The sequence below is a fragment of the Panulirus ornatus genome, chromosome 21, assembly GCF_036320965.1.
Source record: "Panulirus ornatus isolate Po-2019 chromosome 21, ASM3632096v1, whole genome shotgun sequence".
Taxonomy (NCBI): domain Eukaryota; kingdom Metazoa; phylum Arthropoda; class Malacostraca; order Decapoda; family Palinuridae; genus Panulirus; species Panulirus ornatus.
In genome coordinates this window covers 31,822,266-31,847,552 of record NC_092244.1, presented here as the reverse complement: position 1 = coordinate 31,847,552, position 25,287 = coordinate 31,822,266, and the positions used below count along the sequence as shown (strand labels likewise).

The 25,287-nt window shown below is 41.4% G+C and overlaps 1 protein-coding gene across 3 annotated transcripts in view; it reads left to right on the top strand.

Moving 5' to 3' along the window:
- Positions 1-25,287, top strand: part of OXA1L (OXA1L mitochondrial inner membrane protein) — a 61,024-nt gene that overhangs the window by 18,055 nt on the left and 17,682 nt on the right. For all 3 annotated transcript variants that reach the window (XM_071675897.1, XM_071675898.1, XM_071675899.1), the window contains exons 5-7: positions 5,069-5,212; positions 13,515-13,600; positions 20,618-20,782. In XM_071675897.1, coding sequence (XP_071531998.1) covers positions 5,069-5,212; positions 13,515-13,600; positions 20,618-20,782 — 395 coding nt within the window. The remainder of the gene's footprint in view (positions 1-5,068; positions 5,213-13,514; positions 13,601-20,617; positions 20,783-25,287) is intronic.

Below are 25,287 nucleotides of genomic sequence, written 5' to 3'. Positions count from 1 at the left end.
GCGCAAGCCATCACTGCTTCCCTAAATATATCTCATTCCTCCCCCACTCCCCTCACCTCCTTTGTTCTCACCACTTTCCATTCTTTACTCAGTCTCTCTTGGTACCTCCTCACACAAGTATACACAACCCTACTGAACCTAATAACCTTACTCTTATTTACATTTACTCTCAGCTTTCTTCTTTCGCACACTTTACCAAACTCAGTCACCAACTTATGCAATTTCTCACGTGAATCAACCACCAACGCTGTATTATCAGCGAAAAACAACTAACTCACTTCCCAAGCCCTCTCATCCACAACAGACTGCATACTTGCCCCTCTCTCCAAAACTCTTGCATTCACCTCCCTAACAACCCCATCCATAAACAAATTAACCATGGAGACATCACGCACCCCTGCCACAAACTGATATTCACTAGGAACCAATCACTTTCCTCTCTTCCTACTTGTATACATGCCTTACATCCTTGACAAAATCTTTTCACTGCTTCTAGCAACTTGCCTCCCACACCATATACTCTTTATGCCTTCCAAAGATCATCTCTATCAACTCTTATCATATGCCTTCTCCAGATCCATAAATGCTACATACAAATCCATCTGTTTTTCTAAGTAATTCTCACATACATTCTTCAAAGGAAATACCTGATCCACACATCCTTTACCACTTCTGAAACCACACTGCTTTTCCCTAAACTGATTCTCTGTATATGCTCTACCCCTCTCAATCAATACTCTCCCATATAATTTCCCAGGAATACTCATCAGACTTATACCTCTGTCATTAGAACACTCACCTTTATCCCCTTTGCCTTTGTACAATGGCACTATGCATGCATTCTGCCAGTCCTCAGGCACTTCACCATGAACCATATATACTTTGAATATCCTTACCAACCTGTCAACCACACAATCACCCCCTTTTTTAATAGATTCCACTTCAATACCATTCAAACCGGCCACCTTGCCAGCTTTCATCTTCTGCAAAGCTCTCACAACCTCTTCTCTGTTTACCAAACCATTCTCCCTGACCCTCTCACTTTGCACACCACCTTGACCAAAACACCCCATATCTGCCATTCTATCGTCAAACACATTCAGCAAATTTTAGAGATACTCACTCCATCACCTTCTCACTTCACCACTACTTGTTATTACCTCCCCATTAGCCCCTTCACCAAAGTTCCCATTTGCTCTGTTGTCTTATGCACTCTATTTACCTCTTTTCAAAATATCTTTTTATTCTTCCTAAGATTTATTGATACTCTCTCACCCCAACTCTCATTTGCCCTTTTTTTCACCTCTTGCACCTTTCTCTTGACCTCCTGCCTCTTTTCTTTTATACATCTCCCAGTCATTTGCATTATTTCCCTGCAGAAATCGTCCAAATGCCTCTCTCCTCTCTTTCACTTACAATTTTACTTCATCCCACCACTCACTACCCTTTCTAATCTGCCCACCTCCCACCTTTCTCATGCCACAAGCATCTTTTGCACAAGCCATCACTGCTTCCCTAAATACATCCCATTCCTCCCCCACTCCCCTTACATCATTTGCTCTCACCATTTTCCATTCTGCACTCATTCTCTCCTGGTGCTTCCTCAAACAAGTCTCCTTTCCAAGCTCTCTTACTCTCACCATACTCTTCACCCCAACATTCTCTCTTCTTTTCTGAAAACCTATACAAATCTTCACCTTCGCCTCTGCGAGATGATGATCAGACATCCCTCCAGTTGCCCCTCTCAGCACATTGACATCCAAACGTCTCTCTTTCAGGTGCCTATCAATTAACATGTAATGCAATAAGGCTGTCTGGCCATCTCTCCTACTTATATATGTATACTTTTGTATATCTCTCTTTTTAAACCAGGTATTCCCAATCACTAGTCGTTTTTCAGCACACAAATCTACAAGCTCTTCACCATTTCCATTTACAACACTGAACATCCGATGTACACCAATTGTACCCTCAACTGCCACATTACTCACCTTTGCATTCACATCACCCATCACTATAACTTGGTCTCGTGCATCAAAGCTGCTAACACACTCACTCAGCTTTCCCCCAAAACACTTGCCTCATGATCTTTCTTCTCATGACTATGTGCATAGGCTCCAATAATCGCCTATCTCTCTCTGTCCACTTTCAGTTTTACCCATATCAATCTAGAGTTTACTTTCTTACACTCTATCACATACTCCCACAACTCCTGCTTCAGGGGTAGTGCAACTCCTTCCTTTGCTCTTGTCCTCTCACCAACCCTTGGCTTTACTCTCAAGACATTCCCAAACCACTCTTCTCCTTTACCCTTGAGCTTCGTTTCACTCAGAGCCAAAACATCCAGGTTCCTTTCCTCAAGCATACTACCTATCTCCTTTTTTCTCATCTTGGTTACAGCCACACAGATGCTTCACATGCCCCGGATCAGTCCATTGACTGTACGTCGATCTCGGTATACTACATTGTTTCAATTTACCCTATTCCTTGAATGCCACTCACCCTCCTGCATGTTCAGGCCCAGATTGGTCAAAATCTTTTTCACCCCATCCTTCCGCCTTCATTTTGGTCTTCCATTTCTCCTTGTTTCCTCCACCTCTGACATGTATATCCTCTTTGTCAATCTTTCCTCGCTCATTTTCTCCATATGTCCAAATACTTTCAACACACCCTCTTCTGCTCTCTCAACCAAACTCATTTTATTTCCACACATGTCTCTTACCCCTTCCTTCCTTACTCAATTAAACCACCTCACACCATGTATTGTCCTCAAACATTTCATTTCCAACACATCCACCCTCCTCCATACAACCCTATCTATACCCCATGCCTCGCAACCTTATAACATTGTTGGAACTACTATTCCTTCGAACATACCCATTTTTACTCTCCGAGATAACGTTCTCTCCTTCCACACATTCTTCATCACTCCCAGAACCTTCACCCCCTCCCCCACTCTTTGATTCACTTTCACTCCCATGGTTCCATATGGATGGAGTGATAAGAGAGATGAAAGCAAAAGTAGGGAAAAGGGGTGCAGGGATGGAGTATGGAGGTGAGATATGGTGTCTAGTGGCATGCCTGTTTGCGGATGATACTATGTTGTTTGTGGAGAGTGAAGAGGATTTGTAGATGGTTGTAAGTGTGTTTTGTGATATGTGTAAGTGGAGATCATTGGAGATAAATGTAAGTAAAAGTAAAGTAATGGTGTTTGAAAGGAAACAGAGTGAAAGTAAAGATTTTCAAAACTGCATAAAGTGAAAGAAGAAAATGTACTAAATTGTGTTGTGGATATGGGGGACTAAGACTGGAAGAAGTTAGCTAATTTGAGTATCTGGATGCTGTCTTGGGTAAGTGTGGTGATGTAAAAGGAGAGACAAGGGAGAGAGCAGTACAGAGTAGAAGAGCCATTGAGTCCCTTAGTAGAATAATGAAGGGTAGATGTGTAAGTATGGAAGTGAAGAGAGGATCAAGGGACAGCATAGTCCTTCCAACTCTGTATTGAGTTACCTCTTTACCTTCTGTATTTAAACTAAATGAATTTAAGTAATTTAGGCAGCTGTTATGTAATCTGTTTCTCAGTTCTGGTATCATCTTGAAGCATCTTGGTAACTGACTGCTGTACTTTATTCAAATTTGTTTATTTCAAGTTTATGGTTTATAAAGGATGAAGATAATTTTCTAAGGCTTAGATTTGAAAGCTTTTTATATGGCTCTAGGTTACTAGAGATTATAAAACCTAAGTCTTTTTGCTTATTCACCTATTGTGGCTCAACAGAATTCATCTTGGAGTTTGCCACTGAAAACATACTGTAGTTTGTGTTTTGATCCTTTTGTGTATCTTGCCAATTGAAAAGTTGATGTGTGATATGACTTAGATTTGAAAGCCTTTCTTATGAATTTAAGAATTTTGTTCCCTTGTTTTACTACTTGTATGCAATGCTTACTTTGCTTTAGGTCATTAGAGATTATACAACAGAATTCATCTTGGAGTTTGCCTCTGTAAACGTACTGTAGTTTGTGTTTTGATGCTTTTTTGTATTTTGTCAATTGAAATGTTGATGTATGATGCCCTATGAAGTGAGCTAAATTGTGTATTGTGATAACATTTATTTTTGTAAAGTATAACTTACGTTACTTACTCGATCAAACCACCTCACACCACCCATTGTCCTCAAACATCTCATTTCCAGCACATCCATCCTCCTGCGCACAACTCTATCCATAGCCCACGCCTCGCAACCATACAACATTGTTGGAACCACTATTCCTTCAAACATACCCATTTTTGCTTTCCGGGATAATGTTCTCGACTTCCACACATTTTTCAAGAAAATTTTGGGAGCCTTGAAAAATGTGTGGAAGTCGAGAACATTATCCCGGAAAGCAAAAATGGGTATGTTTGAAGGAATAGTGGTTCCAACAATGTTGTATGGTTGCGAGGCGTGGGCTATGGATAGAGTTGTGCGCAGGAGGATGGATGTGCTGGAAATGAGATGTTTGAGGACAATGGGTGGTGTGAGGTGGTTTGATCGAGTAAGTAACGTAAGGGTAAGAGAGATGTGTGGAAATAAAAAGAGCGTGGTTGAGAGAGCAGAAGAGGGTGTTTTGAAATGGTTTGGGCACATGGAGAGAATGAGTGAGGAAAGATTGACCAAGAGGATATATGTGTCGGAGGTGGAGGGAATGAGGAGAAGAGGGAGACCAAATTGGAGGTGGAAAGATGGAGTGAAAAGGATTTTGTGTGATCGGGGCCTGAACATGCAGGAGGGTGAAAGGAGGGCAAGAAATAGAGTGAATTGGAGCGATGTGGTATACCGGGGTTGACGTGCTGTCAGTGGATTGAATCAAGGCATGTGAAGCGTCCGGGGTAAACCATGGAAAGCTGTCTAGGTATGTATATTTGCGTGTGTGGACGTGTGTATGTACATGTGTATGGGGGGGGGGGTTGGGCCATTTCTTTCGTCTGTTTCCTTGCGCTACCTCGCAAACGCGGGAGACAGCGACAAAGTATAAAAAAAAAAAAAAAAGAAAAAAAAAAAAATAACTTATTACATCATTCCCACAGCTACGGTCGTTATCCGGACGTTGATTTTCCCACTTGTGCTTATGTCACAGAGAAATGCTGCCAAAATGAATAATTACCTGCCCCAACTCCAGATCCTTCAAATGAAAATGACTGAGGCCCGAAACTGTGGTGATCAGATGAATGGTAATTATGATATCAAGACCAAGTGTGCTTATTATACATATAGAATTTTGTCACTTGCAGGTATACACACATTGTTCCATAAAATGTATTTTTGTACCCAGTGGTGCTTTCAATGTTTGAGCTGTTTTGAGCTTTTTTTTATGACAAGTTCCTTTTTATTACATAATTTGCATTATTCAGAATAGATTTTTTGATAATTCTTTTACTTCGTTTGACACACACACTTTATTTATTGAGATTAGTCTTTCAGAAAATGCCAGTCACAGCCATACTCATTCTGCTCAACCTCATAAATCTGTAATTTTTCCAATGCATATCTGCCGGCACACTTCTTGTATCCAGGACAATGGATACCTGAAAATGTGATTACTTTTAGCGCTAGTGATTCCACCATCAACCATTTAGCATCAGGAAATGTCTGTGTTCCAGCTTTCAAATGCTGCAGCTGATGTTAATCAGCTCTGTAGAAATGTGAAAAAATTGTCCTAAAATTCAAGTAAGATCAAAATGAATTTTAGTTTTTTCTTCATGTTCAGAAAGTCCCATGAGCTTGAGAGAATCCTTAGGATCTTTAGTAGGGTTAGGACTCTGTAATCCTATTCCTTCTGGTGATATAGCTTTTTCTTCTATCTCTAAATCACTCATCCAGTGGTAGGAGCTAGCTCGCCTGGTCTCAGGGCTGCCCTTGGCTCACTGCCAAGGTTAGTACTTCATCCTTCTTTATTTACCAAAATTTTGACCTTATGAAGGATGAGTATTCGCTTAATGGTATGATTAATGTGTGGTTTACATTAGTATTGCAGAATTATTTGTTATTTTTGATGTTATTTTGTGATTATGATTATCTTTGTGCATGCGAATATTGACATTCCTCTTGTGTTATGGAGAAAGAGTTTTACACTTGTGTTGCCATACTCTGTGTTTGTGTGTGTGTGTGTGTGTGTGTGTGTGTGTGATTACCTGTTTGTAATGTACAGAAAGGGACTTTTACACTTGTAGGGTCCCATCTCGTGAACACTGTCTAGTTACATACAATTTCTTCAGCTTTTATATTGCTATCTGCATTAAACATGTCTTCAGTCATCATGTTCCATTCATCCACCACTGTTAGACTATAAAAATAGTACATCTTTTCTAACAAGTATCTTATTTGATTTCATATTATGTCCTAGGGTTGCTCTATCCCTACATTTCTTGGAGAAGTGTTCAATGTTTGCATTGTTGATCTCTTTTAGGAACTAAAAAGTTGTGATCAGGTCATCCTTCACTTTTCTCTCTTTCAGGGTGGGTAGATTTAAAGCCTTCAGCCTTTCCCTATGAAATAACTCTTTCCATTCTGGTCCTGTCTTTGTTGCCCTCTTCTAGACCTTATCCGTGACCTCTTTTTGCCTCTTTAGATGCAGTGACCAAACCTGAGAAGTATATTGTAGTTTTGGTCTTATGTAGGATATGAATAGCTTGTTGAATATTTAACGATATACTTAAAAGCTGTTCTGATACACCAGCATAATGTGGGACTTCTGTGACTCCCAAGCCCTTCTGCCACAAAATCCTCAATCTTATTTCTGGCTAGATAATGCTCATATTGAGGCTGTGCTTTGTCCTTTACTCATTACTCCATATTTGCTTGGGATGAATTTCGTTAAACATGCTTTAAACCTACTTTGGAGTTAGTTTATGTCCCCATGTAAGCTGCAATCCTCTGAACTTTTTACATCCATGACCTTTGCATCAACTGGAAGCATTAACATCAAGAAGAGTATTGGTCCCAAAGCAAACCCTGTGGCACTCCACTGGTCATCTAATTTGGAAAAGGCTCCTTTAACATGTGTTGTTTGTTCTCACCCAGTGATGAAATCTGTCCACCGTACTTTTCCCCTTATTCCTGTTTTATGGTTTCACTTCTTAATTATCCTCCTATGTGGTACAGTTTTAAATGCTTTATGGCAGTCCAGATACAAACCTCATCCAGACTTCCCATTTGTCCAGGACTGAACTCAGTCCCTCATAGGACTGAAAGAGGTTACATATTTACCTATTTGTAGTAGCATGTTTAAGAAAAGAAACCTGGGTGTTCAGGCTCTGAGTGAAATGAAGCTCAAGGGTAAAAGGGAAGAGTGATTTGGAAAAGTCTTGGGAGTAAAGTCAGGGGTTGGTGAGAGGACAAGTGCTAAGAAAGAAGTATCACTACTCCCAAAGCAGGAGTTGTTGGAGTGTGTGATAGAGTGTAAAAAAGTGAATTGTAGAATGATTGGGTAAAACTGAAAGTGGATGAAGAGAGATGGGTGATTACTGGTGCTTATGCACCTGGTCATGAGAAGAAAGATCGTGAGAGGCAATTGTTTTGGGGGCAGCTGAGTGAGTGTATCATCAGCTTTGATTCACAAGACTGGGTACTAGTGATGGGTGATTTAAATGCGAAGGTGGGTAATGTTGCAGTTTAGCATATAATTGGTGTACATGGGGTATTCACTGTTGTAAATGGAAATTGTGAAGAGCTTTTGGACCTATATGTTGAAAAATGACTGGTGATTGGGAATACCATGTGTAAAAAGTGAGATATACATAAGTACATATATGTGAGTAGGAGAGATGGTCAAAGGGCATTAATAGGTTATGTGTTAATTGATATGCCTTCTCCAGATCCATAAATGCCACATACAAATCCATCTGTTTTTCTGAGTATTTCTCACATATATTCTTTAAAGCAAACACCTGATCCACGCATCCTCTGTCATTTCTGAGACCACACTGCTCTTCCTCAATCTAATGTTTTGTACATACCTATACCCTCTCAATCAGTACCCTTCCATATAATTTCCCAGGAATAATCAACAAACTTATACCTCTGTCATTTGAACATTCACTTTATCCCTTTTGCATTTGTACAAGGGCACTATACATGCATTCTGCCAATCCTCAGGCACTTCACCATGAACCATACATACATTGAATATTCTTACCAACCAATCAACAACACAATTACCCCCTTTTTTGATATGTTCCACTGCAATACCATCCAAACACGCTGCCTTGCTGGATTTCATCGTCTGCAAAGCTTTCATTACCTCTTCTCTGTTTACCAAACTATTCTCCCTGACCCCTCTCACTTTGCACACTGCCTCAACCAAAACACCCTTTATCTGCCACTCTATCATCAGACACATTCAGCAAACCTAAATACTCACTTCATCTCACTTCACCACTACTTGTTATTACCTCCCTATTATCCCCCTTCACCGATGTTCCCATTTGTTCTCTTGTCTTACACTCTTTGTTTACCTCCTTCCAAAACATCTTTTTACTCTCCCTAAAATTTAATGATGCTCTCTCACCCCAACTCTCATTTGTCCTCTTTTTCACCTCTTGCATCTTTCGCTTGACCTCCTCCTGCTTTCTTTTATACATCTCCCAGTCATTGCTCTGCTTCCCTGCAAAAATCGTCCAAACGCCTCTCTCTTCTCTTTCACCTACAATCTTACTTCTTCATCCCACCATTCACTACCCTTTCTAATCTACCCCCCTCCCACCTTTCTCATGCTGTAAGCATCTTTTATGCAAGCCATCATTGCTTCCCTAAATACATCCCATTCCTCCCCCACTTCCCTTACCTCATATGCTCTCAACTTTTGCCATTCTGCACTCAATCTCTCCTGGTACTTCCTCACACAAATCTCTTTACAAGCTCATTTACCCTCACCTCTCTCTCTTCACCCCAACATTCTCTTTTCTTTTCTGAAAGCCTCTTCAAATCTTCACCTTCGCCTCCACAAGGTAATGATCAGACATCCCTCCAGCTGCCCCTCTCTGCACATTAACATCCAAAAGTCTCTTTCACTCGCCTGTCAATTAACACATAATCCTATAACGCTCTCTGGCCATCTCTCCTACTTACATACGTATACTTATGTATATATCTTTTTTTAAACTAGGAATTCCCAGTCACCAGTTCTTTTTCAGCACACAGATCTACAAGCTCTTCACCATTTCCATTTACAACACTGAATGCCCCATGTACATCAATTATACCCTCAACTACCACATTACTCACCTTTGCATTTAGATCACCCATTTCTATAACCCGGTCTCATGCATCAAAGCTGATAACACACTCACTCAGCTGCTCCCAAAAACTTGCCTCTCCTGATCTTTCTTCTCATGACCAGGTGCATATGCACTAATAATCACCCATCTCTCCATCCACTTTCAGTTTTACCCATATCAATCTAAAGTTTACTTTCTTACACTCTATCACGTACTCCCACAACTCCTACTTCAGGAGTAGTGCTATTCCTTCCTTAGCTCTTGTCCTCCCACCAATACCTGACTTTACCCCCAAGACTTACCCAAATCATTCTTCCCCTTTACCTTTGAGTTTCGTTTCACTCAGAGCCAGAACATCCAGGTTTCTTTCCTCAAAGATACTACCTGTTTCTCCCTTCCTCTCATATTGATTTCATCTGCGCACATTCAGACACCCCAGTCTGAGCCTTTGAGGGGGATGAGCACTCCCTGCTTGACTCTCTCTTCTGCTTCCCCTTTTAGAAGCACATATATACACATGTACATATTTGTCCTTGCTCACCTCCATCCATTCTTGGTGCCACCCTGTCCCTCAGCAAACAGCATCTCCACCCCCAGTATGTGAGGTAGTGCCAGAAAACAGACGACTAAAGGCCACATCTGGTCACACTCATTTTCTAGCTGTCGTATGTAATGCACTGAAACCATAGCTTCCTATCCCCATCCAGGCCTGAGACCTTTTCATGGTCTATCCTGGACATTTCACATCCCCTGGCTCAGTCCATTGATAGTACATTGACCCCAGTATACCACATCATACCAATTAACTCTATTCTGTGCACACCTTTCACCCTCCAGCATGTTCAGGCCCTGACGCTCAAAATCTTTTTCACTCCATCCTTCCACCTCCACTTTGGTCTCCCATTTCTTGTTACCACCACTTCTGACACATTTATCCTCTTTGTCAACCTTTCCTCACACTTTCTCTCCATATGTCCAAAGCATTTCAACGCACCTCCTTCTGCTCTTTCAAACACACTCTTTTTATTACCACACATCTCTCTTCCCCTTTCATTACTTACTTGATCAAACCACTTCACTTCACATATTGTCCTCAAACATTTAATTTCCAACACATCCACCCTCATCCGTACAATCCTATCTATAGCCCATGCCTTGCAACCATATAAAATTGTTCTAACTACTAACCCTTCAAACATATTCATTTTCGGTCTCCAAGGTAATGACCCTTGTGACCACTCTCCTGATATTCTGGATTTGTTTTTCACATCTAGTCCATCTTGCTGTAAGTACACAATCTTGCCCCCAATTGGTTCATCTGATCACAGTCTGATGAATGTGTCTATTCTAATGGCACCTTCCCCTTTACTAGTCCCTTCTAAGCCCAAATACTGGCACCTGAACAAAGCTGACTGGAAGAATTTACATAACTTGTTTTCAGACTTTCCTTGGGTAAATTGCTCTTTCTTATGTATTGATGCTTCTCTCTCCACCAAAAGCATAGTAGAGGTTATTCTTGTGGGAATGGAAGCATTTATCCCTTCTTCCTCCAGTACTGCTACTTCATCCAATCCATGATTCAACTGCTCCTGTTCTGAGGCCATTCAGACAAAGGATAAGCCTTATCACGCTTGAAGAAACTCTCCTTTCTCTGGCTCCCATTCAGCTTTTATTACAGCCTGTAATTGCTGGAAGCACGTTATCCGTGATGCGAATCTTTCATTTATTCAAAGGAAATGCAAAAACCTCTCCTCGTCATTTACTGATAGGCCTTTCTGGTCTTTAGCTAAGGGCATCTCTAACAGCTTCTGTCGCTCTACCTTTATTTTGCTTTTCCCTCCTGATGGTACTATAGCTGTCTCTCCCACTGACAAAGCAACACTCTTTAGTTCCTGTTTCTCCTCTAACTCCACCTTGGATGAATCTAAAATTCCATCACTCCCTGGTGCTCCTTTTACTAATCTTATTCCTTTTCTCATAATCTCTTTTCAGACTGTCCGAAAGGCGGCCTCTTCCTCTGGAGACAAGCATCCATCCTCATGTACTGAAAGAGTGTGCCTCTGAACTTGCCCCTTTGCTTGCTCGTTGGTTTTGTTTCTGTTTAAAACCAAAACACTTTTGTTTCCTTGGAAACATGCTTTGATATGTCTCATCCCTGAGAAGGGTGACTGTTCTGACCTCCCTGATTATTGTCCTGTTGCTTTGACATCTACCTTTTCCAAAGTCTCTGAATCCCTCCTCGACTCCCTTAACCTTAAACACCTCAAAAATCAGTCTTCTCTTTGATCACCAGTATGGCTTTTGTAAGGTGAGATCTACTGGTGATATTCTTTCATGTCTTACTAATGTCTGGTCATCATCCATGAAAGATTTTAGAGAGTCAGATGTAGTTACCCTTGACTTAGGCTCTTGACAGGGTATAACATCGGGGTCTCATCTCTAAGCTCCCCTGTTTTGGCTTCTCTCCCTCATTTTGTTCCTTGATATCTAGCTTCCTGTCTGGCCGATCTATCTCTGTGGTTGTTGGTAGTTCAGCCTACCCCCTTTTCTTCATCAACAGCAGTGTCCTTCAAGGTTCTGTTGTGTCCCCTACACTTTTTCTCCTTTTTTTCAATGATTTCCTTTCCTCTACAAATAATCCAGTGTGCTCATACGCTGACAACACTGCATTCATCTCCATCCTTCAGTCCTGCTCCCTCTTCTTTCACTCAGTTTGCATCTTGTCTTGACACAGCTTCCACAGTAAATTCAAACTTGTACAGGATATCTCAGCGGGGTGCGCAAAATCTTGTTAAGTGCCTCCAAGACCCAGTTTCTACCCATCTCTTTATCAAAAACTCCTCACAACTCTTGTTTCTCCTTTGATGGTTCTGTAATTCCACCTCTTGACTCAGTGAACAGACTTGGTGTTACTATAACATTCACTCTCTCTTGGAAACCCAGCATTACGGGAGTAGCTAAGTCTGCCTTTAAGAAACTGGATGTCCTGTTTAGAAGTTGAAACTTCTCTTTTGAATAGTTGCTCCGTTTGTACAAGGGGTTGATTCGTCTTTGTATGGAGTACTGTTCTCACATTTGGGATGGTCTGAGCTCTGTTGCCTTACTTTCAAACATTTCCAAACCATTCTTCCTCTTTACCCTTAAGCTTCATTTCACTTAGAAGCAGAACATTCAGGTTTCTTTCCAAGAAAGAATTCAGCTCATACTTTTCCTTGTGGTACCTTGAAGTGAATGTCCTCCACCTCAGATATAGTTCCATATGCAGCCATTTTGTGTTTTCCATTAGTTAACAACTTTCTTGTCCATTTTCCTGGCTAATGTTTGGTATACTACTTTCTTAAACAAAACTGAAAACAAAACTGAATCATATACTTTGTCAAATATGTAGCAAAGTTTAGGAAACAATGTCTTTTCTGTTTCCTTGCAGAAGTTCACTTATGTTAATGTAGTTTTTTTTTCACACTTGATCACTGTTTCCCTTGTTAGCGAGATAACGTCAGGAACAGATTGGCTTCTGTTCCTTCTTTTAGAAATTGAAATAAAAGAAGGGGGGTTTCTAGCCCCCAGTTCCCTCCCTTTTAGTTCTCTTCTAGGATATGCAGGAAATATGGGGTAGAATTCTTTCTACCCAACCCCAGGGAGAAATGTTGTTATAGTAAATGTGGTATACAGTTGAGTTGGTTTACTTTTACCTGGCAAAAATTCATGCTGGTCTTCATTGATGTAGTTATTGTTAGTCGGATGCACCAGAATGTGTTTACCTTCCATGAAATTCAATACCTCAGTGGCCCGGCCCTGGAAATTTCAGTGTGTCAGCATCTAGGTTGATAAAGTGTTATGCACATCTTTCTTTTCTTTCATGATTGCTCACCGTTTCCTGTGTTAGTGGGGTAGTGTCAAGAAGATACGAAGAAAGGCCTTATTCTTTCATATTCATTCTCCAACTGTCATGTTTAAGTACAAACAAGCTTAATTAAGTGTTCCTAAAAGCTCTCTTTAGTAGCCAAATGTATGTTTTCTAATCAGTCTTACTTCGAGAAACAAAGAGTTAGAGTAGTAGATATTCTGTGATATGTTATTTAGGCATCTTTAGAGTGAATACACTTTGATAGATTCAGTGACACTGTTAAGGAAGAGGTGCATTTTATTAATGACACTTGTTATACGCATTCATTTGCCATAAAACAGATGGTTATTCTCACTCTTAGTGATGGGGTAAAGGAAGTAAGAAATAATATGATTTTATTTCATTTTACAGCTTCAAGATATGGTCAAGAGATGGTTATGTTTATGAAGGAGAAAGACATAAGCCCATTAAGAAATATGATTGTTCCTTTAGCACAGGTATGTCTTGAATCAGTTTTCTCTAGGAATGGCTGTGATGAGCATTTAGTTTTCTCTAGAATTAGCAGTGATGAGCATTTTCCCATTCTAGTAATGTTATTCTTAGTACATTTTTTACGTTCTTTTTAATAGATTAGTTAGCCCCACTGACAAGGAAAGTAATATCCCTAGGGTATTTGGATGGTTAGTGATGGCATTGCAGCGAGTTAGCATTCTGGTGTCCGTCATGTTCTCCTCTTTGGCCTACGCAGCTTTTTCCTTTGTTAAACTCATATATACGTTGCTGGCATCCAACCCACAAATCGCACTCCCTCCTCAAATGTAACACCTAACAACACACAACTCATACAACATTTTACTTTACACTCTAGTTTTGCCTTCCTTTGATTTACAAGTTGGAACACCATTACCCCTACATTTGGATTGTACATTGCTGAATTGAGGAGGGTTGGATGGTTCCCAGGGCCCTCTTGATTAATATCAAGTGACTAGAACTATTTCCTCTTCTTTGGACACAACTCCCAGATTTGGCTCTTTCCCCAAACCATGGAAAGGTCTCTGGGGCCTGGATGTGGATAGGGAGCAGCGGTTTCTGTGCATTACACATGACATCTAGAGACAGAGTGTGAATGAATGTGGCCTTTTTTGTCTTTTTTTTGGCACTACTTCTGTGAAGTGGGGGTTAGTGATGCTATATCCTATAGGGGGAACAACAACTGACTCACTTTCCAGGCCCTCTGATCCCCAACAGACTGCGTACTCGCCCCTCTCTCCAAAAGTCTTGCAATTACCTCCCTAACCACCCCATCCATAAACAAATTAAAGTCATGAGGACATCACACACCCCTGCTGCAGACCGACATTCACAGGGAACCAATCACTCTCCTCTCTTCCTGCTTGCATACATGCCTTACATCCATGATAAAATTCTTTTCACTGCTTCTGACAACCTACCTCCCACACCATATACTCCTGAAACCTTCCACAAAGCATCTCTATCAACCCTATCATATGCCTTCTCTAGATCCATAAATGCTACTTATAGATCCATCTGTTTTCCAAGTATTTCTCACATACATTTTTCAAAGCAAACACCTGATCCACACATCCTCTACCACTTCTGAAACCACACTGCTCTTCTCTAATCTGATGCTTTGTACATGCCTTCACCCTCTCAAGTTAATAGGCTCCCATATAATTTCCCAGGAATACTCAACAAACTTATGCCTCTGTAGTTTGAACACTCACCCATATCCCCTTTGCCTTTTGTACAGTGGCATTATGCATGCATTCTGCCAATCCTCAGGAACTTCACTATGGTCCATACATACATTGAATATCATTACCAACTAATCAACAACACAATCAACCCCTTTCTTAATAAATTCCACTGCAATACCATCCACAGCTGCCTTGCCAGATTTCATACATACATATGCACAGACGTATACATATATACATTTATATATTATTTTGCTTTGTCGCTGTCTCCCACGTTAGCGAGGTAGCGCAAGGAAACAGACAAAAGAATGGCCCAACCCACCCACATACACATGTATATACATACACATCCACACACACAAATATACATATCTATACATCTCAACGTATACATATATATACACACACAGACATACATATATACACATTTACATAAGTCATACTGTCTGCCTTTATTCATTCCCATTACCACCCTGCCACACATGACATAACAACCCCCTCCCCCCTCATGTGTGCGGGGTAGCGCTAGGAAGACAACAAAGGCCCCATTCGTTCACACTCAGTCTCTAGCTGTCATGTAATAATGCACCGAAACCACAGCTCCCTTTCCACATCCAAGCCCCACAGAACTTTCCATGGTTTACCCCAGACGCTTCACATGCCCTGGTTCAATCCATTGACAGCACGTCGACCCCGGTATACCACATCATTCCAATTCACTCTATTCTTGCACGCCTTTCACCCTCCTACATGTTCAGGCCCCAATCACTCAAAATCTTTTTCACTCCATCTTTCCTCCTCCAATTTGGTCTCCCACTTCTCGTTCCCTTCACCTCTGACACTTATATCCTCTTGGTCAATCTTTCCTCACTCATTCTCTCCATGTGACCAAACCATTTCAAAACACCCTCTTCTGCTTTCTCAACCACACTCTTTTCACCACCACACATCTCTCTTACCCTATTATTACTTACTCGATCAAACCACCTCACACCACATATTGTCCTCGAACATCTCATTTCCAACACATCCTCCACCCTCCTCCGCACAACTCTATCCATAGCTCACGCCTCGCAACCATAAAACATTGTTGGAACCACTATTCCTTCAAACATACCCATTTTAGCTTTCCGAGATAATGTTCTCGACTTCCACACATTCTTCAAGGCTCCCAGAATTTTCGCCCCCTCCCCCACCCTATGATTCACTTCCGCTTCCATGGTTCCATTTGCTGCCAAATCCACTCCCAGATATCTAAAACACTTCACTTCCTCCAGTTTTTCTCCATTCAAACTTACCTCCCAATTGACTTGACCCTCAATCCTACTGTACCTAATAACCTTGCTCTTATTTACATTTACTCTCAACTTTCTTCTTTCACACTCTTTACCAAACTCAGTCACCAGCTTCTGCAGTTTCTCACAATACATATATGTGTGACACATGTACATATTCATACTTGCTTGCCTTCATCCTTTCCTTTTGCTACCCTGCCCCACAGGAAACAGCATCGCTACCCCCTGCTTCAGTGAGGTAGCACCAGGAAAAACAAACATAAAAGGCCACATCTGTTCACATTCAGCTTCTAGCTGTCATATATAATGCACTAAAACCACAGTTCCATTTCCACATCCAGGCCCCACAGACCTTTCCATTGTTTACCCCAGATCTTCTCATGCTGTGGTTCAGTCCATTGACAGCACGTTGACCCTGGTATACCACATCGTTCCAATTCACTCTTTTCCTTGCACACCTTTCACCCTCCTGTATGTTCAGGCCTCAGTTGCTCATAATCTTTTTCACTCCATCCTTCCACCTCCAATTTGGTCTCTCACTTCTCCTTGTTCCCTCCAGCTCTGACACATATATTCTCTTTGTCAGACTTTCTCGACACTTATTCTCCATACGTCCAAACCATTTCAACTCACCCTCTTCTCTCTCAACCACACTCTTTTTATTTCCACCCATCTCTCTTACCCTTTCATTACTTGCTCGATCAAACCACCTCACACCACATATTGTCCTCAATCTTATAATTTCCAACACAACCACCCTCCTCTGTACTGCCCTATCTATAGCCCATGCCTCGCAACCATATAACATTGTTGGAACTTCTATTTCTTCAAACATACTCAGTTTGGTCTCAGAGATAACGTTCTCTCTTTACACGCATTCTTCATCGCCCATGGAGCCTTTGCCCCCTCCCCCATCCTGTCACTCGCTTCTGCTTCCATGGTTCCATCCACTGCTACGTTCACCCCCAGATATCTAAAACACTTTACATTCTCCAATTTTTCTACATTCAAACTTACATCCCAATTACCTTCTCCCTCAACCCTACTGAACCGAATAACCTTGCTCTCATTCACATTTACTCTCAACTTTTTCCTTTCGCACACTTTTCCAGACTCAGTCACCAACTTCTGCAGTTTCCCCTTCGAATCAGCCACCAGAGCTCTCTCATCAGTGAACAACAACTGACTCACTTCCCAGGCTTTCTCATCCCCAACTGACTACATACTTGCCCCTCTCTCCAAAGCTCTTGCATTTACTTCCCTAACCATCCTGTTCATAAACAAATTAAACAACCATGGGGACATCACACATGCCTATTGCAGACCTACCTTCATTGGGAACCAGTCACTCTCCTCTCTTCCTACTCGTACAGATGCCTTACATCCATAGTAAAAATTTTTACTGCTTCTAGCAACGTGCCTCCTGCACCAAATACTCTTAAGACCTTCCACAAAGCGTCTCTATCAACCCTATCATATGCCTTTTCCAGATCCATAAATGCTACATACAAATCCACACATTCCCCATGTGTCATCTAAGGCGACTAAAGGGGATGGGAGCGGGGGACTAGGAACCCTCCTCTCCTTGTATTTTAACTTTCTAAAAGGGGAATCTAAAAGGGGAAACAGAAGGAGTCATGCGGGGAGTGCTCCTCCTCCTCGAAGGCTCAGATTGGGGTGTCTAAATGTGTGTGGATGTAACCAAGATGAGAAAAAAGGAGAGATAGGTGGTACGTTTGAGGAAAGGAACCTGGATGTTTTGGCTCTGAGTGAAACAAAGCTCAAGGGTAAAGGGGAAGAGTGGTTTGGGAATGCCTTGGGGGTAAAGTCAGGGGTTGGTGAGAGGACAAGAGCAAAGGAAGGAGTAGGACGACTCCTGAAGCGGGAGCTGTGGGAGTATTTGATAGAGTGTCAGAAAGTAAACTCTAGATTGATATGGTTAAAACTGAAAGTGGATGGAGAGAGATGGGTGATTATTGGTGCCTGTGCACCTGGTCATGAGAAGAAAGATCATGAGAGGTAAGTGTTTTGGGAGCAGCTGAGTGAGTGTGTTAGCACCTTTGATGCACAAGACTGGGTTATAGTGATAGGTGATTTGAATGCAAAGGTGAGTATTGTGGCAGTTGAGGGTATAATTGGTGTACATGGAGCGTTCAGTGATGTAAATGGAAATGGTGAAGAGCTTGTAGATTTATGTGGTGAAAAAGGACTTGTGATTGGGAATACCTGGTTTAAAAAGAGAGATATACATAAGTATAAGTATACGGAAGATGAAAGCAGGCAAGGTGGCAGGTTTGGATGGCATTGCAGTGGAATTTATTAAAAAAAGGGGGTGACTGTGTTGTTGACTGGTTGGTAAGGATATTCATTGTATGTATGGTTCATGGTGAAGTGCCTGAGGATTTGTGGAATGCATGCATAGTGCCATTGTACAAGGGCAAAGGGGATAAAGATGAGTGTTCAAATTACATAGGTATAAATTTGTTGAGTATTCCTGGGAACATATATGGGAGGGTATTGATTGAGAGGGTGAAGGCATGTACAGAGTATCAGATTGGGAAAGAGCAGTGTGGTTTCATAAGTGGTAAAGGATGTGTTGATCAGGTGTTTTCTTTGAAGATATTTTTTAGTTATTATGCTTTGTTGCTGTCTCCTGCATTAGCAAGGAAGCACAAGGAAACTGATGAAATAAGGGCCCAACCCACCCACATACACATGTATATGCATAAATGCCCACACACACACACACACACACACACACACACACACACACACACACACACACATATACATACCTATACATTTCAACTTATACATACATATACATACATATACATACTCTTCCACAATTTCTCTCCCTCCATTACTCCTCCATTCAGTTTTCCCATGTCACAGGTGGTCTTCTGTCCATATCAGCCCTTTCATTTGTGCTGTCATACACTCTCCTTGTAGACTACACATCTTGCTTTCTTTCCATATGCCCAATACGCCTCAAAGTATTACATTTCACCTACTATACCACTCCACAGTTCATTCCCATTGCATTCCCTGCTATACCAAATATTTCATACACTTCCTTATTTTTCTTCATTTCATCTAAACATACCACATGTTCCTCTCAGATAGCTTATTTTCAGAGCCTGGATTCTGGAATTGTGTGACTTTCCTAATCCGTGTTTTGAGTGTATATCAGGGTCTGGAGGACTATGCCGTCCCTTAAGCCTTTCTTCACTGCCATATGCACACCTCTACTTTCATTGTTCTATTAAGGGACCCAATGCCTCATCTATACTGTACTGCTCTCTCCCTTATCTCTCCTTCCCTATCACCAAACTTACCCAGGATAGCTCTCGAATACTTAAATTCTGTCATTCTTCCCCTATAATCTTTAACGTACTTTAGTACACTTTCTTCTCTTTGTATAGGGCTTTGCAGAATCCTTACTTTCACTGTTTCCTTCTGAACTCTGTTATATTTCTTTTACTTGCATTTACCTTCAGTCACGCATGCTTACACACATCATAAAACACGTTTACAACCATTTGTAACTCCTCTTCACTCTCAACAAACAACACAACTCTCTGAAGTATGCTGATGTTTTGTACCTCATCTTTTGATTGGTCCCCTTTTTGGCATGTACCTTCCTCTTGACATCCTGCCTCTTTCTCTAGTACACCTTTCATACTCTTTCCCTGTAGGTAGTGCCCATACCACCCCTCTTTTCTCTCTCATTAGCAACTTAACATCTTTAATCCACCTTTCACCACCCTTTCTCATATGCTCTCCTCCCACCTTCCTTATATCACACACCTTACCTGTACAAGCAAACATTGCTTCCCTAAATATCTTTCTTTCGATTAGCACACAAGCCTCTTTTCCTTGTTCAGTCATTAACACCACTGTTTTCCCTCCCATGTCATCTCTTTCTTTTGTAAAGCCATTATAAAGTTTCTCACTTACCTCTACTAAGAAATGATCAGTCATCCCACCAGCTACTCCTCTCAGCACATTCATATTCAGCATCCTCTCCTTTGCTTGCCTGTCAGTTAGTTTATAATCCTGTAGTGCCTATTGACCCCCAACTCCACTTACCTACATGCATTTGTGTATGCACCTGTTTATAAACCAGGTATTAACAGTGACCAATCCTTTTCAACACACAACTAAACATGCTGTTCATCATTTTAATTTAAACATGTCCTCCATATACCCTCAACTGCCACATCAACCTACTCTTACATTCAGTTCTCCCATCACAAACCTGGTCCTACCTCACTGTGCAGAACACAATGAATCAGTATGAAGAGATTTCTTTATATTATTATTTTTACATACTTGCACAATGAAATCTGCATATGCACACACATTCAGGAGAAAAAAGTTGAGATGGATAGATAGAGAAGAAAAGACGGAGCCTCTTATCTATGATGAATAAATTTATTTTTGTGATGGTACCATTATATTCTTTATATAGCAGGAATTACTCATACTTTCTTTACAGGCACCCATCTTCATCTCTATGTTTATTGGTCTGCGAGGACTCGCCAATCTGCCTGTGGAGAGCTTTAGGGATGGGGGTCTATTCTGGTTTACAGACCTTACTGTATGTGACCCTTATTACCTTCTTCCAGTCATCACTTCTCTCACCATGTATGCTACAATTGAGGTAAATAATGCATGAATTAATCTGCCATAGTCTAGAAACCTCTTAATGAAAATTATTTCTTCCCTTAACACCATCTGAATGACATGTACTAGGCAGTTTGAGCACCTAACTCTTGATTTAGAGAGTGCAGCCTCCCAAGCAAGGTATATGTAAGTGAATCGTAATTACTGCCAGCCAAGCTTTTTTTTTTTGTTCTCTTACCTTTAATTTTATTCCTGTTCTTGTTAGGTGGATCATTTGCTTCCAGCCTCACAGTTCACTCTTACCCTCAACCCTTATCCATATGCTCAAGTGAAAAATGGATGTCCATACTCATATAAGTACAGCTTTCTCTGAACTTTGCCCAAATAAGTTGATTTGTCACACATACCTAAAGTCTCTGTTCATATCTTTATCTGTAATTACAAAACAGTGCCATTACAGTATATGTATGCTGTATATATGTCATATATGTTCACCATTTTCTGTTTGCAAGGTATCACCAGGAGTAGAGGAAGAAAGGTCTCATTTGCTCACATCCACTCTCTAGCTGTCATGTATGATGCAAAAACAGACCCTCTCAATCCACAGTTAGATCCCAATCTTTTTTGTAGTTTCCCCCGACCACTTCATGTGCCTTGGTTGAGCCCTTTGACATCATGTCGTACATTCTAAACCACATTACTCCAGTTCACTCTATCGTTACATGCCTCAAACCCTCCTGTATGTTCAGGCCCCTATCCTTCAAACATATTTCACTCCCATGTTCCACCTCTCCCTTGGTTTTCCCCTTTTCCTTTATCCTTCCACTTCTGAGATATATTCCCTCCCAGTCGTTCTTTTCTCACTCTTCCTCTCCATAAGACCAAACTGTTTCAGCACTTTCTCCAGCTGTCTCATACATACTTCTCATACTCTGCACCTCAGCAGTTTCTCACCGAATCAGCCACTAGAGCTTTATCATCGGCAAGCAGCAACTGACTCACTTCCCAGGCTCTCTCATCCACAACAGACTGTATACTCACCCTTCTCTCCAAAACTCTTTGCATTTGCCTCCCTAACCACTCTATCCATAAACAAATTAAACAACCATGGGGCATCACACATCCCTGCCACAGACTGACATTCACTGGGAACCAGTTACTCTCCTCTCTTCCTACTCAAACATATGCCTTACATCTCTGGTATGATGTGGCCTTTTTTGTCTTTTCCAGGTGCTACCTTTTGAAGAAAAGGGGGGGGGGGTGTATGCTGTTTCCTTGCTTTCAAGAATGTATCTGAAAAATACATAAAAAAGCAGATGGATTTCTATGTAGCATTTTTGGATCTGGAGAAGGAATATGATAGGGTTGATAGAGATGCTGTGTGGAAAGTTTTAAAAGTATATGGTATGGAAGGTAAGTTGCTAGAAGCAGTGGAAAGTTTTTACCAAGGGTGTAAGGCATGTGTATGAGAAGGAAGAGAGGAGAGTGATTGGTTCCCAGTGAAATGTTGATTTGTGGGAGGGGTGTGTGATGTCCCCATGAGTTTTCTAGAGAGGGGGGGAGTATGCAGTTTGTTGGAGATGAGAGGACCTGGGAAGTGAGTCAGTAGTTGTTTGCTGATGATACAGCTCTAGTGGTTGATTCGAGTGAGAAACTGCAGAGGTTGGTGACTGAGTTTGGTGAAGTGTGCGAAAAGAGGAAGTTGAGGGTAAATGTGAATAAGAGCAAGGTTAATTATTAGGTTCAGTAGGGTTGAGGGACAAGTTAATTGGGAGATAAGTTTGAATGGAGAAAAATTGTAGGAAGTGGAGTGCTTTTGATATCTTGGAGTGCACTTAGCAGTGGATGGAACCATGGAAGTGGAAGTGATTCATGGGGTGGGGGAGGGGGTGAAGGTTCTTGGAGCAATGAAGAATGTGTAGAAGGAGAGAACGTTATCTCGGAGAGCAAAAAAGGGTATTATATGGTTGCAAGGCATAGGCTATAGATTGGGTTGTACTGAGGAGGGCGGATGTGTTGGAAATGAAATGTTTGAGGATAATATGTGATGTGAGGTGCTTTGATTGAGTAAGTGATTTAAGGTAAGAGAGGTGTGTGTTAGTAAAATGAGTGTGGTTGAGAGAGTAGAAGAGGTTGTGTTTAAATGTTTTACATATGGAGAGAATGAGTGAGGATAGGTTGATAGAGAGGATATATGTGTCAGAGGCTGAGTGAACAATTAGAGGCAGAAGACCAAATTGGAAGTGAAAGGATGGAGTGAAAAGGACTTCGAGTGATTGGGGCCTGAACATGCAGGAGGGTGAAAGGTGTGCAAGGAATAGAGTGAATTAGAACGATGTGGTATACTGGGTTCAACATGCTGTTGATGGACTCAACCAGGGCATGTGAAGTGTCTGGGGTAAACCTTGGAAAGGTTTGTGGGGCCTGGATATGGATAGGAAGTTGTTGGTTTGGCGCATTACACATGACAGCTAGAGATTGTGTGTGAACGAACGTGGCCTTTTTTGTCTGTTTTCATGGTGCTTTCTTGCTGACACAGGGGGTGGCAATGCTGTTTCGGGAATGGATGAAGGCAAGCGAGTATGAATATGTAATTATGTATATATGTATATAGGGAGTGAAGTCAGGGGTTAGTGGGAGGACAAGAGCAAGGGAAGGAGTAGCAATACTCCTGAAACAGGAGTTGTGGGAGTATGTGATAGAATGTAAGAAAGTAAATTCTCGATTAATATGGGTAAAATTGAAAGTTGATGGAGAGAGGTGGGTGATTATTGGTGCATATGCACCTGGGCATGAGAAGAAAGATCATGAGAGGCAAGTGTTTTGGGAGCAGCTAAATGAGTGTGTTAGCGGTTTTGATGCACGAGACCGGGTTATAGTGATGGGTGATTTGAATGCAAAGGTGAGTAATGTGGCAGTTGAGGGAATAATTGGTATGCATGGGGTGTTCAGTGTTGTAAATGGAAATGGTGAAGAGCTTGTAGATTTATGTGCTGAAAAAGGACTGATGATTGGGAATACCTGGTTTAAAAAGCGAGATATACATAAGTATACTTATGTAAGTAGGAGAGATGGCCAGAGAGCGTTATTGGATTACGTGTTAATTGACAGGCGTGCGAAAGAGAGACTTTTGGATGTTAATGTGCTGAGAGGTGCAACTGGAGGGATGTCTGATCATTATCTTGTGGAGGCTAAGGTGAAGATTAGTATGGGTTTTCAGAAAAGAGGAGTGAATGTTGGGGTGAAGAAGGTGGTGAGAGTAAGTGAGCTTGGGAAGGAGACCTGTGTGGGGAAGTACCAGGAGAGACTGTGTACAGAATGGAAAAAGGTGAGAACAATGGAAGTAAGGGGAGTCGGGGAGGAATGGGATGTATTTAGGGAATCAGTGATGGATTGCGCAAAAGATGCTTGTGGCATGAGAAGAGTGGGAGGTGGGCTGTTTAGAAAGGGTAGTGAGTGGTGGGATGAAGAAGTAAGAGTATTAGTGAAAGAGAAGAGAGAGGCATTTGGACGATTTTTGCAGGGAAAAAATGCAATTGAGTGGGAGAAGTATAAAAGAAAGAGACAGGAGGTCAAGAGAAAGGTGCAAGAGGTGAAAAAAAGGGCAAATGAGAGTTGGGGTGAGAGACTATCAGTAAATTTTAGGGAGAATAAAAAGATGTTCTGGAAGGAGGTAAATAGGGTGCGTAAGACAAGGGAGCAAATGGGAACTTCAGTGAAGGGCGTAAATGGGGAGGTGATAACAAGTAGCGGTGATGTGAGAAGGAGATGGAATGAGTATTTTGAAGGTTTGTTGAATGTGTCTGATGACAGAGTGGCAGATATAGGGTGTTTTGGTCGAGGTGGTGTGCAAAGTGAGAGGGTTAGGGAAAATGATTTGATAAACAGAGAAGAGGTAGTAAAAGCTTTGCGGAAGATGAAAGCCGGCAAGGCAGCAGGTTTGGATGGTATTACAGTGGAATTTATTAAGAAAGGGGGTGACTGTATTGTTGACTGGTTGGTAAGGTTATTTAATGTATGTATGACTCATGGTGAGGTGCCTGAGGATTGGCGGAATGCGTGCATAGTGCCATTGTACAAAGGCAAAGGGGATAAGAGTGAGTGCTCAAATTACAGAGGTATAAGTTTGTTGAGTATTCCTGGTAAATTATATGGGAGGGTATTGATTGAGAGGGTGAAGGCATGTACAGAGCATCAGATTGGGGAAGAGCAGTGCGGTTTCAGAAGTGGTAGAGGATGTGTGGATCAGGTGTTTGCTTTGAAGAATGTATGTGAGAAATACTTAGAAAAGCAAATGGATTTGTATGTAGCATTTATGGATCTGGAGAAGGCATATGATAGAGTTGATAGAGATGCTCTGTGGAAGGTATTAAGAATATATGGTGTGGGAGGCAAGTTGCTAGAAGCATTGAAAAGTTTTTATCGAGGATGTAAGGCATGTGTACGTGTAGGAAGAGAGGAAAGTGATTGGTTCTCAGTGAATGTAGGTTTGCGGCAGGGGTGTGTGATGTCTCCATGGTTGTTTAATTTGTTTATGGATGG